We start from the raw sequence: 15571 nt of genomic DNA, 5'->3' as shown, positions 1-15571 counted from the left end.
CCAGACGGCTTCACAGGGGAGTTTTACCAAACATTCAAGGAAGAACTAAAACTTATCCTCCTCAGACTATTACAAAAAATCCAAAAGGAAGGAACACTTCCAAGCTCATTCTATGAAGCCAGCATCACCCTAATACCAAAACCAGGTAAAGACAACACAATGAAAGAGAATTACAGGCCAATATCCCTCATGAACATAGATGCCAAAATCCTCAACAAAATCTTAGCAAATCGGATCCAGCAGTACATCAGAAAGATCATACACCGTGACCAAGTAGGATTTATCCCAGGGATGCAAGGATGGTACAATATCCGCGTGATTCATCACAGAAACAAATTGAAAGAAAAAAACCACATAGTCATATCAATTGATGCAGAAAAAGCGTTTGACAAAATTCAACACCCATTTTTGATAAAAACACTCAGCAAGGTGGGAATTGAAGGATCATACCTCAACATAATAAAAGCCATATATGACAGGCCAACAGCCAACATCATACTCAATGGACAAAAACTAACACCATTTGCCCTAAGAACAGGAACAAGACAGGGATGCCCACTCTCACCACTCCTGTTCGAACTAGTACTGGAAGTATTAGCCATTGCAATTAGACAAGAAGAAGAAATAAAAGGCATCCAAATTGGAAAAGAGGAAGTAAAACTGTCCTTATTTGCAGATGACATGATATTATACTTAAAAAACCCTAAAGACTCCATCAATAAACTCTTAGACTTAATAAAAGAATTCGGCAATGTAGCAGGATACAAAATTAATGCCAAGAAATATATGGCATTTCTATACACCAATAGTGAATGTGCAGAAAGAGATACTAAAAAAGCAATCCCATTTACCATCACACCAAAAAAATTAAGCTACCTAGGAATAAACTTAACTAAAGAGGTAAAAGACCTCTACTCAGAAAACTAAAGGACGTTGAAAAAAGAGATAGAGGAAGACATAAAGAGATGGAAGAACATACCATGTTCTTGGATTGGTAGAATCAACATCATTAAAATGTCCATACTGCCCAAAGCAATCTATAAATTCAACGCACTTCCCATTAAAATACCAATGGCATATTTCACAGACCTAGAACGTACTCTCCAAAAATTCATCTGGAATAAAAAACGACCCCGAATAGCTGCAGCGATCCTGAGAAAGAACAAAGTAGGTGGGATCTCAATACCAGATATCAAGCTGTATTACAAAGCCACTGTTCTTAAAACAGCTTGATACTGGCACAAGAACAGACATATAGATCAATGGAATAGAACAGAGAGCCCAGAAATCAGCCCCAACCAATACGCTCAATTAATATTTGACAAAGGAGGCAAGAACATACCATGGAGTCAAGATAGTCTCTTCAATAAATGGTGTTGGGAAAATTGGACAGATACATGCAAGAAAATGAAACTAGACCACCAACTTACACCATACACAAAAATAAACTCAAAATGGATAAAGGACTTAAATATACGACGGGAAACCATACAAATACTAGAAGAATCCAAAGGCAACAAAATCTCAGACATATGCCGAAGCAATTTCTTCACCGATACAGCTCCTAGGACATTGGAAACTAAAGAGAAAATAAACAAATGGGCCTACATCAAAATAAAAAGCTTCTGCACAGCAAAAGAAACCATCAACAAAACAACAAGAAAACCCACTGCATGGGAAAACATATTTGCCAATGTCATATCTGATAAGGGCCTAATCTCCAAAATTTATAGGGAACTCATACAACTTAACAAAAGGAAGATAAACAATCCAATCAAAAATGAGCAAAGGATCTAAATAGACACCTTTCAAAAGAGGACATTCAGAAAGCCAAGAGACATATGAAAACATGCTCAAAGTCACTAATCATCCGAGAGATGCAAATCAAAACAATGAGGTACGATCTCACACCTGTCAGACTGGCTATCATCAACAAATCAACAAACGACAAGTGCTGGAGAGGATGTGGAGAAAAAGGAACACTTGTGCACTGCTGGTGGGAATGCAGACTGCTGCAGCCACTATGGAAGACAGTATGGAGTTTCCTCAAAAAACTACAAATGGAATTCCCATTTGACCCTGTGATCCCACTTCTAGGAATATATCCCAAGAAACCAGAAACACCAGTCAGAAAGGATATATGCACCCCTATGTTCATAGCAGCACAATTCACCATAGCTAAGATCTGGAAACAGCCTAAGTGCCCATCAGTAGATGAATGGATTAGAAAACTGTGGTACATCTACACGATGGAATACTATGCTGCTGTAAAAAAAAAGGAACTCTTACCATTTGCAACAGCATGGATGGAACTGGAGAGCATTATGCTAAGTGAAATAAGCCAGTCAACGAAGGAAAAATACCACATGATGTCACTCATTTCTGGATAATAAAGACCATTATAAACTTATGAACAACAATATATACAGAGGCAGAGCTGCCTCGAACAGGCTGTCAAACTACAGCGGGAAGGCCGGGGAGGGTGGGAGGGTAGGAGGGGCGTGGGTAAGATATCAACCAAAGGACTTGTATGCATGCATATAAGCATAACCAATGGACATAAGACACTGTGGGGTAGGGGAGGCCAGGGGATTTTCAAGGGCAGGGGAGAAAAAAAGGAGACATATGTAATACTGTTTGTAATACTTTAAGCAATAAAAAAACAAAACAAAAAAAACCCATCATATAAAACAACAAAAACATGATATGAAAACAAAAACATGATATAAAAACAACAAAAACATGATATAAAAACAACAGTGATGCAAACAATGACTGATAAAGTGATTAAACTTATTCTAATATCTCTCTGTGTACCACATTAAGAGTGAAACACTTTCTGAGAGCTTGACTAATTTTCCTTGTGATAAAGTATTTAGAACTTTAACTTTAATGTCACATGCTCTTCAAACTTGAGAGAAAGCAACATATAACTGACCATGTGCAAAAACGGGTTCAGGTAGGAATATGCCTACTCTGTCTAGAGTTTGTCCTTGTGATTTATTAATAGTCATCCCAAATGCTGGCATCACGGGACACTGTCCTTGAATCAATTTAAAAGGGAGGCCAGTGTCAGATGGGGACAAAGTAATTCTTGGAATCAGAACCTCTCCCTCTGCAGATCCTGTTAATATTTCAGCTTCGATAATGTTAGGTCGTAATCTTTTGATAATAAATCTGGTACCATTACAAAGACCCCATTTACTATTAAGATTTCTCAATAGCATCACGATTACACCCACTTTCAATTTTAATTTATGACACGGCATTCCCGAAGGTATAATACTATTAAGAAATTGGATGGGAAAATTTTCCTTTTCAGCATCATCTGTAGAATCAATGGAATCATCATTCAAATATGTGTGAAAATCTCCACCGAATACATCCAAAATTTCTTCATTTACTTTTTGAACGTGCTCAGTTTTTGGACAAAGAATTGCACGTTTAGATATATTTTTAATATTACCTATAGACATAATGTTCCCAAAGGTAGCTTCAATAATAGATTCATTACAAATCATTTCACAGGGGATGTCAATAATATCCATTCCTAAATGAAAACTGCTATCAAGTTTGCCATCTCCAAGTTTTACTAACCATCCACTATAAGCAGAATCCTCTGATCTCATATTTGTTTTAAGAGACAACTTTCTGAAACAGCTACAAACATTACAGTACTTTAAACTAGTTTGTAAAAAAAAAAACCCAAAAAACCCCTAACTGGTTTGGCTCAGTGGATAGAGCATTGGCCTACGGACTGAAGGGTCCCGGGTTCGATTCCGGTCAAGGGCATGTGCCTTGGTTGCGGGCATATCCCCAGTAGGGGGTGTGCAGGAGGCAGCTGATCGATGTTTCTCTCTCATCGATGTTTCTAACTCTCTATCCCTCTTTCTTCCTCTCTGTAAAGAACCAATTATATATATTTTAAAAAAAATAAACTAGTTTGTACTATGGTTGATCACATAGCATGTGGTACAATACTGAGACATTGTCGAAAATCCCCTCCAAGAACTTTTCGACCAAATACAATATTCAAATTTCTCTTAGTAATCTGTCTATGGCGTTCACAGCATGACTGGATGCCATGGTGCATTCATCAACAATGAGAAGTTGGGCCTTTTTAATAGTTTTAGCAACTTCACTGTTTATATCGAGTCTAGAAATTGAAGTTCCATTTAGTGGAATGGGTGATTTATATTGGGAATGAAAGGTGCTTCCACCAAGAAATAAATTTGCAGCAATTCCTGTAGACACTGTGGATAAAACAGTACTACCAAGACATCTAATATAATGTATTAAAACTTTATAAAGATATGCCTCCACGCTCTGAGGGACGGTTCCTGCCTCAAACCTCGCCCTCCTGGGAAACAGCTTGGGGAGGGCGCAGCCCTTGGCAACGCGACCCAGGACTCAGTGTGTCCATGCTCCGAGAGCCAGTTCCTGCCTCAAACCTCACCCTTACCAGAAACAGCTCGGGGAGGGTGCAGCTGTTGCTAAGAGGACCCAGGACTCAGTGGGGCCATGCTCCAAGGGCCAGTTCCTGCCTGAAATCCCACCCTTACCGGAAACAACTCGGGGAGGGTGCAGCCGTTTCCAAGACAACCCCTGTAGGACTGACTTCCTTCCGGTTGGTCGAGCCTCAGTCATGACGTTACTCCCAGGGTTTTTATTATTTAGGATGCCCTTAAACATTTCATATAATACTGGTTTGGCAGTGATGAACTCCTTTAACTTTTTCTTATCAGTGAAGCTCTTTATCTGACCTTCAATTCTACAGATAGCTTTGCTGGGTAGAGTAATCTTGGTTGTAGGTTCTTGCTATTCATCACTTTGAATATTTCTTGCCTCTCCCTTCCGGCCTGCATAGTTTCTGTTGAGAAATCAACTGACAGTCGTATGGGTACTCCCTTGTAGCTAACTAACAGTTTTTCTCTTGCTGCTTTTAAGATTCTCTTTTTGTCTTTTGCCCCTAGCATTTTAATTATGATGTGCCTTGGTGTGGTCCTCTTTGGGTTCCTCTTGCTTGGGACTTTCTGTGCTTCCTGGACTTGTAAGTCTATTTCTTTCACCAGGTAAGGGAAGTATTCTGTCATTATTTCTTCAAACAGGTTTTCAATATCTTGCTCTCTCTTCTTCTGGCACCCCGATAATTCAGATGTTGGTATGCTTGAAGTTGTCCCAGAGGCTCCTTGCACTATCTTCATATTTTTGTATTCTTTTTTCCTTTTGCTTTTCTGGCTGGACGTTTTTGCTTCTTCATATTTCAAATCTTTGATTTGATTCTTAGGATCCTCTAGTCTGCCGTTAGAGCTCTGTATATCATTCTTTATTTCAGTCAGTGTATGCTTTATTTCTAATTGGTCCTTTTTCATATCCTTGAGGGTCTCACTAAATTTCTCGGAGGTTTCTAGAAGATTCTTGAAAAACCTATAACCATGGTTTTGAACTCTATATCCAGTAGTTTCATTTCCTCCATTTCTTTCATTTGTGACCTGTTTCTTTGTCTCCGCATTCTGGCTGCTTCCCTGTGTTGATAGAGTGTCTTTCTGTGCTAGGTGTCCTATAGAGCCCAGTGGCTCAGCCTCCCTAATTATCTGAGGTGGACACTCTTGGTTAACCCCTTTGAGGGCTGTGTGCACAGTCTTGTAGTTAAGCTTTGCTGTTGGTGTCACTGGGAGGAATTGACCTCCAGGCCAATTGTCTGTGAGAATCAGCTGTGTCTACAGTGGGAGAACTTCTGTGCTGAAGACATCCTTATGGGGCAGGACTTGCATCAGTGGGGCTTTGATGCTCACTGAATCTGTCCCCTGAGTCTGTCTCTTATGGATGTGAAGAGTGGTAATCTGGATGGTCTCACTCTGACCACTGGATACACTGGCTCTTGGATCACCAAGGTGCAAAATCAGCCACTGCCTGAGGCCACCCAGCATGAGCTACAGAGAGATCTGCAGATTCTTCCTCTTTGGGATTTGGAGATGCCCAGATGAGGCACACCTGTATAGTAATGCAGGCTGCTGACGAGCCTTAGGCCTTCTTTTGGAAGCTCTGTTGGTTCTCTGACCCAACTACAGTCTGATAGGTTTTTAGGCAGAGAAAGGCCAGGCCATTAGTATGTAAAAGCCTCTGTGCACAGCTTGGGTGGGGTCATAAATTGGGAATCATGGGGTGGTGTAAACAGTAATAGTTGCCCAATGGCCCTCCTCCTGGATAGGTCCCTGGGTCTCTGTTTTCCGTGGCCCTGTGCAGGAGCAATGAATGCTGAAAGCACCTCTGCGAGAAACCTGCCCTCATGCTCCGGCCCGATGCCAGACAGTACAGTTCCTCTCCGTATGAGTTTGGGTCCCCAAATTCTCGCCCAGAGCTGGAGTTCAGTGGAGTCAGGCGCTTGTATCTCCCTCCCAGTTGAAAAATCAACAACGTATCCAGCTGCCAGCCCATTTCGCGCACGCCTCCGTACTTCCACGCCTCTGCACCTTCTACGGGACTCAATGCACTTTTCTCTTTCCTTCTAGTTGTAGAATTTCTACTCAGCCAACTTTCCCGTGGTTCTGGGTGATATTTGTTTTGTCTTTTAGTTGTATTTTTAATGTGGTTGTGCGCGGCAGCAAGTTCAGGTGTTTATCTATGCCGCCATCTTGGTTGTCTCCAACACCCATTTTTAATAAAAACCTCTCAGCAAAGTGAGAACAGAGGGATCATGCCTCAACATAATAAAGGCCATATATGACAAACCTATAGCCAACAATCATGGGCAAAAACTAAAACAAGGATGTTTGCATTCTCCACTCTTATTCAACACAGTACTGGAAGTCCTAGCCACAGCTATCAGACAAGAAGAAGAGATAAAAGGCATCTAAATTGGAAAGGAGTAAGTAAAACTATCATTATTCATAGGTGACATCATATTGTACATAGAAAACCCTAAACTCCACCAAAAAAAAAAAATACTAGATTTAATAAATGAATTTGGCAATGTAACAGGATACAAAATTAACTCCCAGAAATTGATGGCATTTTTATACACCAATAACGAATTCTCAGAGAAACTAAAAACAACAACAAAAAAATCGCATTTTCCACTGCAAAAACAATAAAAAAAATTAAGATTCTTAGGAATAAACTTAACAAAGGAGGTGTTGTAGTAAAATATAGAAAACTTTTTAAATGCTTTAAAAATGTCTAAAAAATGTTAAGAAGGGTTTAAAATGTTTGAGTTAACTTTCCTTCTAACTTAAAGTGTGATATTAAGGACACATTCCCCACTGCCCTGAAGCGTGTGTACCTCATAGATAAGGATTTGAACTTCAGTTACTGACTTAGAGTGACTTGTCAAGATAATCATTTGAGTGAGTGATGTACTCTCCCTAGATAACCACATGTAGCCCCTTGCCCTGTTTGAGATTAATATGTGTGCATTGACGTAATTCATTGATAGCCACCTGAACTGCTGCGGGTGTGAAACAGGCTTTAAAAATGGGTCCTGACCAGCCAACAGTGCTCACCCGTCAAGACAGCCACAAAGGCACATCCTTTTGCCAGTCTGGCAAGCAATGCTGCTCCATGCTCCTCTCTCTGCCAGACGACAGAAGAATGATTAGTACCTCCCAATTGAGACGCGACCGAGCTCTCGGGTAAGGAACGCTGGCCCCTGCATCTGAACCAGACCAGCTCAGCTGCTGGACCCCAGAGAACAGCATCACTGGGACCCCATCAAGCCTGTATGTGCAGCATCAGGAACTTTTGTAATAAAGTGCTGTGTGATTTGCAACTGTGTATGTTTCATGTGGTGTAATTCGTCCAGCAGTTAATTGAATCATTTTGAATACACTTAAAATTGAAATTAATGCTTCTGGTATTTTTAGTCCTAGGCCTGCCCTTGGTCCTGCTTATGTACAGCAGCCTCTTTGCTAGCAACTACTTGAATGTCCCACACCTGCATGGTTAAGTTCATCTCAAGTGACGTCTTAGATAAACACCCCAGATCCTTTCCTGGGATCTACTTGGGACAGGAGGTAAAAGTCCTGTACTCAGAAAACTATAGAATACTGAAAAAAGACATAGAGGAAGATATAAACAAGTGTTCATAGATTGGTAGAATCAACATTAAAAATGTCCATATTACCTAAAGCAATCTATAGCATCAATGCAATCCCTATAAAAATACCAACATACTTCACAGAACTAGAACAAATACTCCAAAAATGTATACGGAACCAAATAAGACCCCAAATACCCTCAGAAATCTTGAGAAAGAAAGAATAAAGCTGGAGTAATCACAATACCAGATATCAAGCTATTCTACAAAGCCACTCTAAAACAGCCTGGTACTGGCACAAGAACAGGCATATCGACCAATGGAACAGAACAGAGAACCCAGAAATCAACACAAGCCATTACACTCATTTATTATTTGACAAAGGAGGCAAGAGCATATGATGAATAAAGACAGTCTTTTCAATAAACGATGTTGAGAAAATTGGACAGACACATGCAAAAAAAAATCAAACTAGACCACTACCTTACACCATGCACACGTATAAACTCAAAATGGATAAAAGACTTAAATGTATGTAGTGAAACCATAAAAACCCTAGAATACATAGGCAGCATAATCTCAGACATCTCTTGTAGTAATATGTTTGTTGACACATCTCCTAGGGCAAGGGTAACTAAGGAGAAAACAAACAAATGGGACCACATCAAAAGAAACCATCACCAAAACGAAAAGTGAGCCTACTACTGTACAGAGAACATATTTGGCAATAGTTCATCTGATAAGAGGTTATCTCCCAACTACAGGGTGGGGTAAAATTAGATTTACAGTTTTGAGTATGAGACACACAGTATATTCTTATGTCATTACTTATTTCTTATTGTATTATTTTCCATATGAACAATTGTAAACCTACTTTTACCCACGTTGTATATAAAGAATACAACTCAACACCAGGAAGACAGACAATCCAAGTTAAAAATGGGCAAAGGATCGGAATACACACTTCTCCAAAGAGGACATACAGATGTTCAATAGCCATTTGAAAAAAATACCCAAGGTCACTAATCATCAGGTAGATGCAAATTAAAAGTACAGTGAGGTATTACCTCACACCTGTCAGAATGGCTGCCATCAATAAATCAATAAACAAGCATTGGCAAGGATGTGGAGAAAAGAGAACCCTCCTACACTGCTAGTGGGAATGCAGACTGGTGTGACAGTCACTATGCAAAACAATAATTTCCTAAGAATCCTGAAGCACCAGTCAGAAAGAATGTATGTGCCACTGTGCTCATAGCAATATTGTTTACGATAGCTAAGATCTGGAAACAGCCAAGTGCCCATCTAGTAGATGAATGTATAAAAAAGATGTGGTACATTTACACAATGGAATACTATGCAGCTGTAAAAAAAAAAAAAAAAAAAAAAAAGACCCATGGATGGACCTGGAAATATTATGCTAAGTGAAATATGCAAAGGGCTGCTTCGTGATTAACACATCCAACAGTAACTTGGGCTTACTCCTCACGGGTGGCAGCATACCATGACCGTCCTGTGACATTTCGCCCAACAATAAATATATATATATATATATATATATATATATATATATATATTTAGAAATAAAATATAATGTGGCCCTAGCTCACTGTGGCTCGGTTGAGTGTTGTCCCGTGAACTGAAAGGTCTGGTTCAATTCCTGGCCAGGGCACATGCGCAGGTTGCATGTTCAGTCCCAGTTGGGGTGTGTAAGGGGTGGGGGGCAACCAATCAGTGCTTCTCTCACATTGATGTTTCTCCCTCTCGTCTAAAGTCAATAAAAATAATTTTTAAAATAAAATAAAAAAAAAGAAATATGCAAGTCAGAGAAAGACAAGTACAGAGGTAGGGGGAGATGTAGTTGGGCAATGGAGGGGAGAGTAGAAGGAAATCTACAATGGTGTCAACAATATAAAATTTAAATTAAAAAGACATACAAACGAATATTAGAAGTGCTTAATAATTTAATTTGTCACACACATCACAAAAATGTGGTGAAACGGCAAAACAAGAAATCAGTATATTTTTAAAAGTGCTTCTCTGATCCAGGGAGTGACAGTGTCTCTCAATCTCCCATTTTCCCTTCTACACTCTGTCAGATCAAGGCTGAGAGCTTTGAGATATTTCTCAGACTCTCTTGACAACAGGTTTTCTCACAGCTTCTGCCACTGGGGGGAGTGCTGGTGAACACTCAAAACTTCAGGTTACCCCCATGCTGTCAAAGGGGCAGCAGTGCTGATCCGCTGCCCCCAGCTCTGTCTTCACAGTCCTGACCCCTTATGTCCCCTAAAACAATTCTACACTCAAAATGATCCAAACATGCATTCACTGATGCAGGTACTGCTATCTAGGAATAAGAGATAACCTTTTTAATTTGGTAAAACTATAACCATGAATGGATGACAGTCCTTGCTTCCTAATTTCTGGCAGTCTGAGTGACCATTTCTGGGTAACAGCCATGATGCAGGCAGTTCCTCTGAAGATTTTTCTATCTATGCTTTTTAAAACTTTTCTATTTTTCTCTATTAAAAAAAGAGAGAAGGAAACAGTAAAATCTTATAGGAGGAATAAGTAAAAGAAGGCAATAATTGTTTTTAAAGCTAATGACTAAACCTCCATAAAATAAAGCATCTGTAAAGAAAACAGCAATATTCAAACTTTTTATGATAGTCAAAGAAATTAAAGATATAAATAAACTGAACTACAAAAGGTAACTGTTAACATAATAAAGTAAACCTAATTATAAGTACTAGAGGCACAGTGCATGAAATTCGTGCACTGGGGGGCGGGGGGGGGGGAGATTGTCCCTCAGCTCAGCCTGCACCCTCTCCAATCTGGGACCCCTCGGGGGATGTCTGACTGCCAGTTTAGGCCCAATCCCTCTGGCAGTCGGATATCACTCTCGCAATCTGGGACTGCTGGCTCCCAACTGTTCACCTGCCTGCCTACCTGATTGCCCCTAACTGCTTCTGCCTGCCAGCCTGATCACCCCCTAACTACTCCCCTGCCAGCCTGATTGATGCCTAACTGCTCCCCTGCTGGCCCAATCATCCCCAACTGCCCTCCCCTGCCGGCCCGGTCGCCCCCAACTGCCCTCCCCTACAGGCCCGGTCCCCCCCCCCAAAAAAAAACCCTCCCCTGCAGGCCCAGCCGCCCCAACTACCCTCCCCTGCAGGCCCGGTCGCCCCCAACTGCCCTCCCCTGCCAGCCATCTTGTGGCTGTGGGAGCTGCCATCTTTGAGTGGCAGTCAATTAGCATATTCCCTCCTTATTGGCTGTGGGCACCACCATTTTTGAGGGTGGGGCAGTCAATTAATATATTCCCTCCTTATTGGGTGTGGGCGCTACTATCTTTGAGGTTGGGGCAGCAATTAGTATATTCCCTCCTTATAGGCTGTGGGCACAACCAACTTTGCGTTGGAATGAGGGTCAATTAGCATATTCTCTCTTTATTAGATAGGATATAAATATCTCAGATAAGATCAAAGTTTTCATTTTTTTAAACACTTTTCACACTAAGAAACTCAGGGATCCCTGGCTGGTGTGGTTGGTTGTTGAGCGTCATCCTGGGCTGGCTTGATTCCTGGTCAGGGCACACATCCAGGTTGTGCATTCTATCCCCAGCAGAGGGCAGGATGCAGCCAAATAGATTCATCGCTGTTTGTCTATCTCCCTTCCTCTTTCTAAAATCAATTAAAGCATATTAAGAAATAAAAACTCAAGGAAGATATCGCCTTTATTCTTGGGAAGGACTATTGTAAACATAAAAGTTTTATTTTTATCAGTTTAAAAACATAACTTTAGAAAACCTGGAGAAATGAATTTCCTGTACAATGAAGCTGTACAATATCTGCATGTAAGCATATGTGGTTGGGCAAAAGTAGATTTACAGTTGTTCATATGGAAAATACAATATAGTAGGACCTCAGTTCTCGAACTTAATTTGTTCCAAAAGGATGTTCGGGAAGATCTGCTTGAAAACCAAATCATTTTTCTCCATTAGAAATAATGTAGGTTGGATTAATTTGTTCCAGACTCCCAAATGATTGTTTTAAACTTTCTTACATAAGTACATATCTAATGTACTGTTTAATCTGTAAACAAACACTTCTTTTCTTAAATTTATCGAACCACCTCCTACTGGCCTTAAACTTTCAGCCCTCACTCTAGCATGCAGCATATTCCTTGCTGTCACAGGCTGACTGCTTTTCATTCATCCAAATCAACAGCAGTCTTCCAACCTCTTCAACTGCCTGTGATCATTGTTGTTTTCACACCATTAGAAATACCAGCATTCTTGATGACCTCTTTTATGCTTTAACATTGTGGTAATCATCCATTTTGCCAGCAAAAACCCCACAAATATTCACAGCACAGTTTACTGAGATGTTAGTGGGTAAACTGACTCATAGTAGCCCATTCTCTCCTTTGTTTGGAAAAACATCTACAGTTGACAGGGTTAATAAAGGTTACAAAATGAGCTCCTGGAATCTTACTCTCAGAGCTGAGGAGCTACAGCCATGGTCAGGGGGCTGCAGATTTGATCCCCAGCCTAGTCAGGGCTCCTACAGGAGGCAACCAATTGATATGCTTCTCTTACATTGATGTTTCTTTCTCTCTCTCTCTCTCTCTTTTCTCTTTCTCTTTCTCTCTCTCTCCCCACCTCCCTCCCTCCCACCACTCTCTCTCTGAAAATCAATGGAAAAAACTGGTGAGGATTAACAAAATAAAAAAAGAAAAGAAAAAGAAAAAAGCTGCTATTGGTCGCCAAGGTCACAATCACAAGCACAGTTATCTGAAGTGGGACTTCTAAGTGAAATACTTGAAGAATTGAATGGTGTAAGATTCATTAAAAAAGGATAGTACGCTAGGTCACTCATGGCTGCCAATGGCATGAAGCCCTACACATGATAAACAACTTCGGTACTACAGGAGATCCCAGACACCCAAACTTTCATAAATCAAGAGCTCCTATAAGCAGCACTTGATTCAATTCTAAGGAACAGGACTTTCCATCAGGGCTGGAGAATAACACCCTTGCTACCAGAGGTGTCTACACCAGAGGTGGAAAATTAGCAAAGTAATTCTATTTGACTCACTGTATTTTTCATAGTGAGTTAGCTGTCAATCTGCAAATTTCAAGAAATTTCACCAAACTTTATATGACTTTCTAGCATTTCATAGAAAGTCACTGAAGATTTCAAAACATGGGGCTTGAACTGCCATGTTGACTGGCTGAGTGGCAGACAGTGGCTGTGCAGTAGAAGGAACATATATTCCAATTGCCAACACTTGTCACATTTACTTCCTCGCCTAGCCCCACAAGACATGTTTTCACAATCCCGGATCTATCCCATTTGTAAATAAAGTTCAACAAAAATATTGAGGAAAACCACCATTTAAAGATGTAAAAACTATTTTTAGCAACATCAAGAGCTTAGAAAATAATAAGCACATCCACTAACTCAGCAACACTTCTAGGACAACACAGAGCGACAAAGTGATACTAGCAACTCTGCTCCTCACAAACAAATGTCCATTTTAACCAAATCCTTGCAAGCAGCAGAACTGCTTAAAAACTGCAAAGTGACAGGAGAGCAGCATTTTAGCTGCCTTATAAGACTGCATTCCAGGAACTACAGGGATATAGAAAATCTAGGAAAATTATTTGCTTTGGGCAACAAGGAAGGCGCATCAGTCCCTGGGGCATATTAAAATTTACTTGTTTAATTAAAATTAAAAGGGGTCTAGGGTCAAAAAGGCCCAAGGATTTTAAAGTTTAGAAGGAAGTTGCAGAATTTCTGACGGGTATCAAAAACATTGAAGTACTCTTCAATTCAATTTAAATGTTTACCCAATAAAGAATGATTACAGGATTACTTCCATATTGACTATAAGCAACTCTGCAACCTAGAAAAGCTGGGAGGAAAAAGAAATAAAGAACTAGGGCAAAAAATCAAATAACACAGTTTCTTAAAATGAGTGGCCTGATGTGTCTGTATTTATGCTAAAAATATATGTTGAAAAAATAATCACTTAAGGACATAGATGTGTGTACCTACAACATATATATATTTGTTCAAAGAAAAATACCAGCTGTGTCCCAGGCAACCCTAGTCACTAGGGTCACAGTGATGAGCACAGCAGGCAAATCTCATGAAACTAAAATGGGGACTACTTATTTTCCCAGTTCCTTCTGGAGGAAAGCATTATGAAGAAACAAGTAGTAAAATGAGAACGAATAAAACAGAGGATTAAAAACACAATTTTTAAAATTGATTGTTTCATCCATGTTGTAATTTTATTTAATCATATTGCATTTTAAATGTGCCACAAGAATTAAAATCTTGAAAGTATATAGTGAAGTCTCATGTAAAGCTAATAGCCACCCTCTAAGTTTCTGTTTCTCCTAAACCTACTTGGGAAACAAAGGTTAGTTGTATACAAAGGGATTCCTTGAGTAAGACAAAATGATGACTGGGAAGAGTTAATTTCCAATGATTTTTAAAGAACAATTTACCCTGGCCTGTTTGGCCCAGAGGATAGAACGTCACCCTGTGGACTGAGGGGTCCTGGGTTTGATTCCGGTCTGGGGCTCCTGCCCAGGTTGTGGGCTTGATCCCCAGTGGGGGGCGTGCAAGAGGCAGCCGATCAATGATTCTCTCTCATCATTAATGTTTCTATCTGTTCTCCCTCTCTGTCTCTCTCTCTCTGAAATCAATAGAAATATATATTTTTTTAAAAAGAACGATTTAAGACAACTGTAATTTAAGGCCAATTTCAAAATATCTTTATTAAAATTAAGTGTTAAAAAGTTACTAAGCACCTAAAATCTGTACCCCAATCTTTACTTAATATCTCTCTTCCATCTAACCACACATCAAACATCTAAGTTCTTTCTAAGAAATTCAATACAGCCTCTGCTAAGATATGACTGTAGGTAAGCTACCCAAAATGGAAATGTTAATATTCTTACAATCATCACTTTCATTGTTACAAGGTACTTACCAATCTCCTGTTTTTTATGTTTTTAAGTAAAAGGCCATCACATCCATATAAAGTAATTCATAATGTTCAACAAAGCTTTATGATAATTCCCTCTACGACATCTTAATGATCTTTTTAAGTATATAGAGCTTATTCATTATGAACCAGGACTCTGGTGGAGTGCGAGTATCCTGCTACTCAGGAATACTTAATGAGCAGCCCAAGTGTTCTGCTGCAGGTGGTTCCATCTGGCACACCATAAACAACCCAATGGAATAAGCAGTCTTTAAATTGCTGTCAAGATCTACTCTCAAACACATATTTAGACATATAGTCCTGTGAACATATGCTTAAACATTTCTCTTTTGCTTGTATAAATGAGGACCCAGTTCAGCAATACTTACAGTTAGCATTGGAGTTGTCAACAGGCCCCAAGCAAAGAATTCAAGGAAGATTACAATTGCAGCATGGTACACACGTGGTCGGCCAAAGCCTTCTTGCTAAAAAAGGAAGAAAGCTATTATAAAAAAGAGTAAAGAAATCTTTAAA

General features: G+C 39.8%; 1 protein-coding gene across 1 annotated transcript in view; it reads right to left on the bottom strand.

Moving 5' to 3' along the window:
* The window catches only part of MFSD14B (major facilitator superfamily domain containing 14B), a 151294-nt gene that overhangs the window by 121476 nt on the left and 14247 nt on the right, over positions 1-15571 (bottom strand). Inside the window, exon 2 of the mRNA XM_081103207.1 lies at positions 15427-15522. Coding sequence (XP_080959333.1) covers positions 15427-15522 — 96 coding nt within the window. The remainder of the gene's footprint in view (positions 1-15426; positions 15523-15571) is intronic.

This window comes from Myotis nattereri, assembly GCF_964212035.1.
Source record: "Myotis nattereri genome assembly, chromosome: 12".
Classification (NCBI taxonomy): domain Eukaryota; kingdom Metazoa; phylum Chordata; class Mammalia; order Chiroptera; family Vespertilionidae; genus Myotis; species Myotis nattereri.
This window is presented reverse-complemented; position numbering and strand designations above follow the sequence as displayed.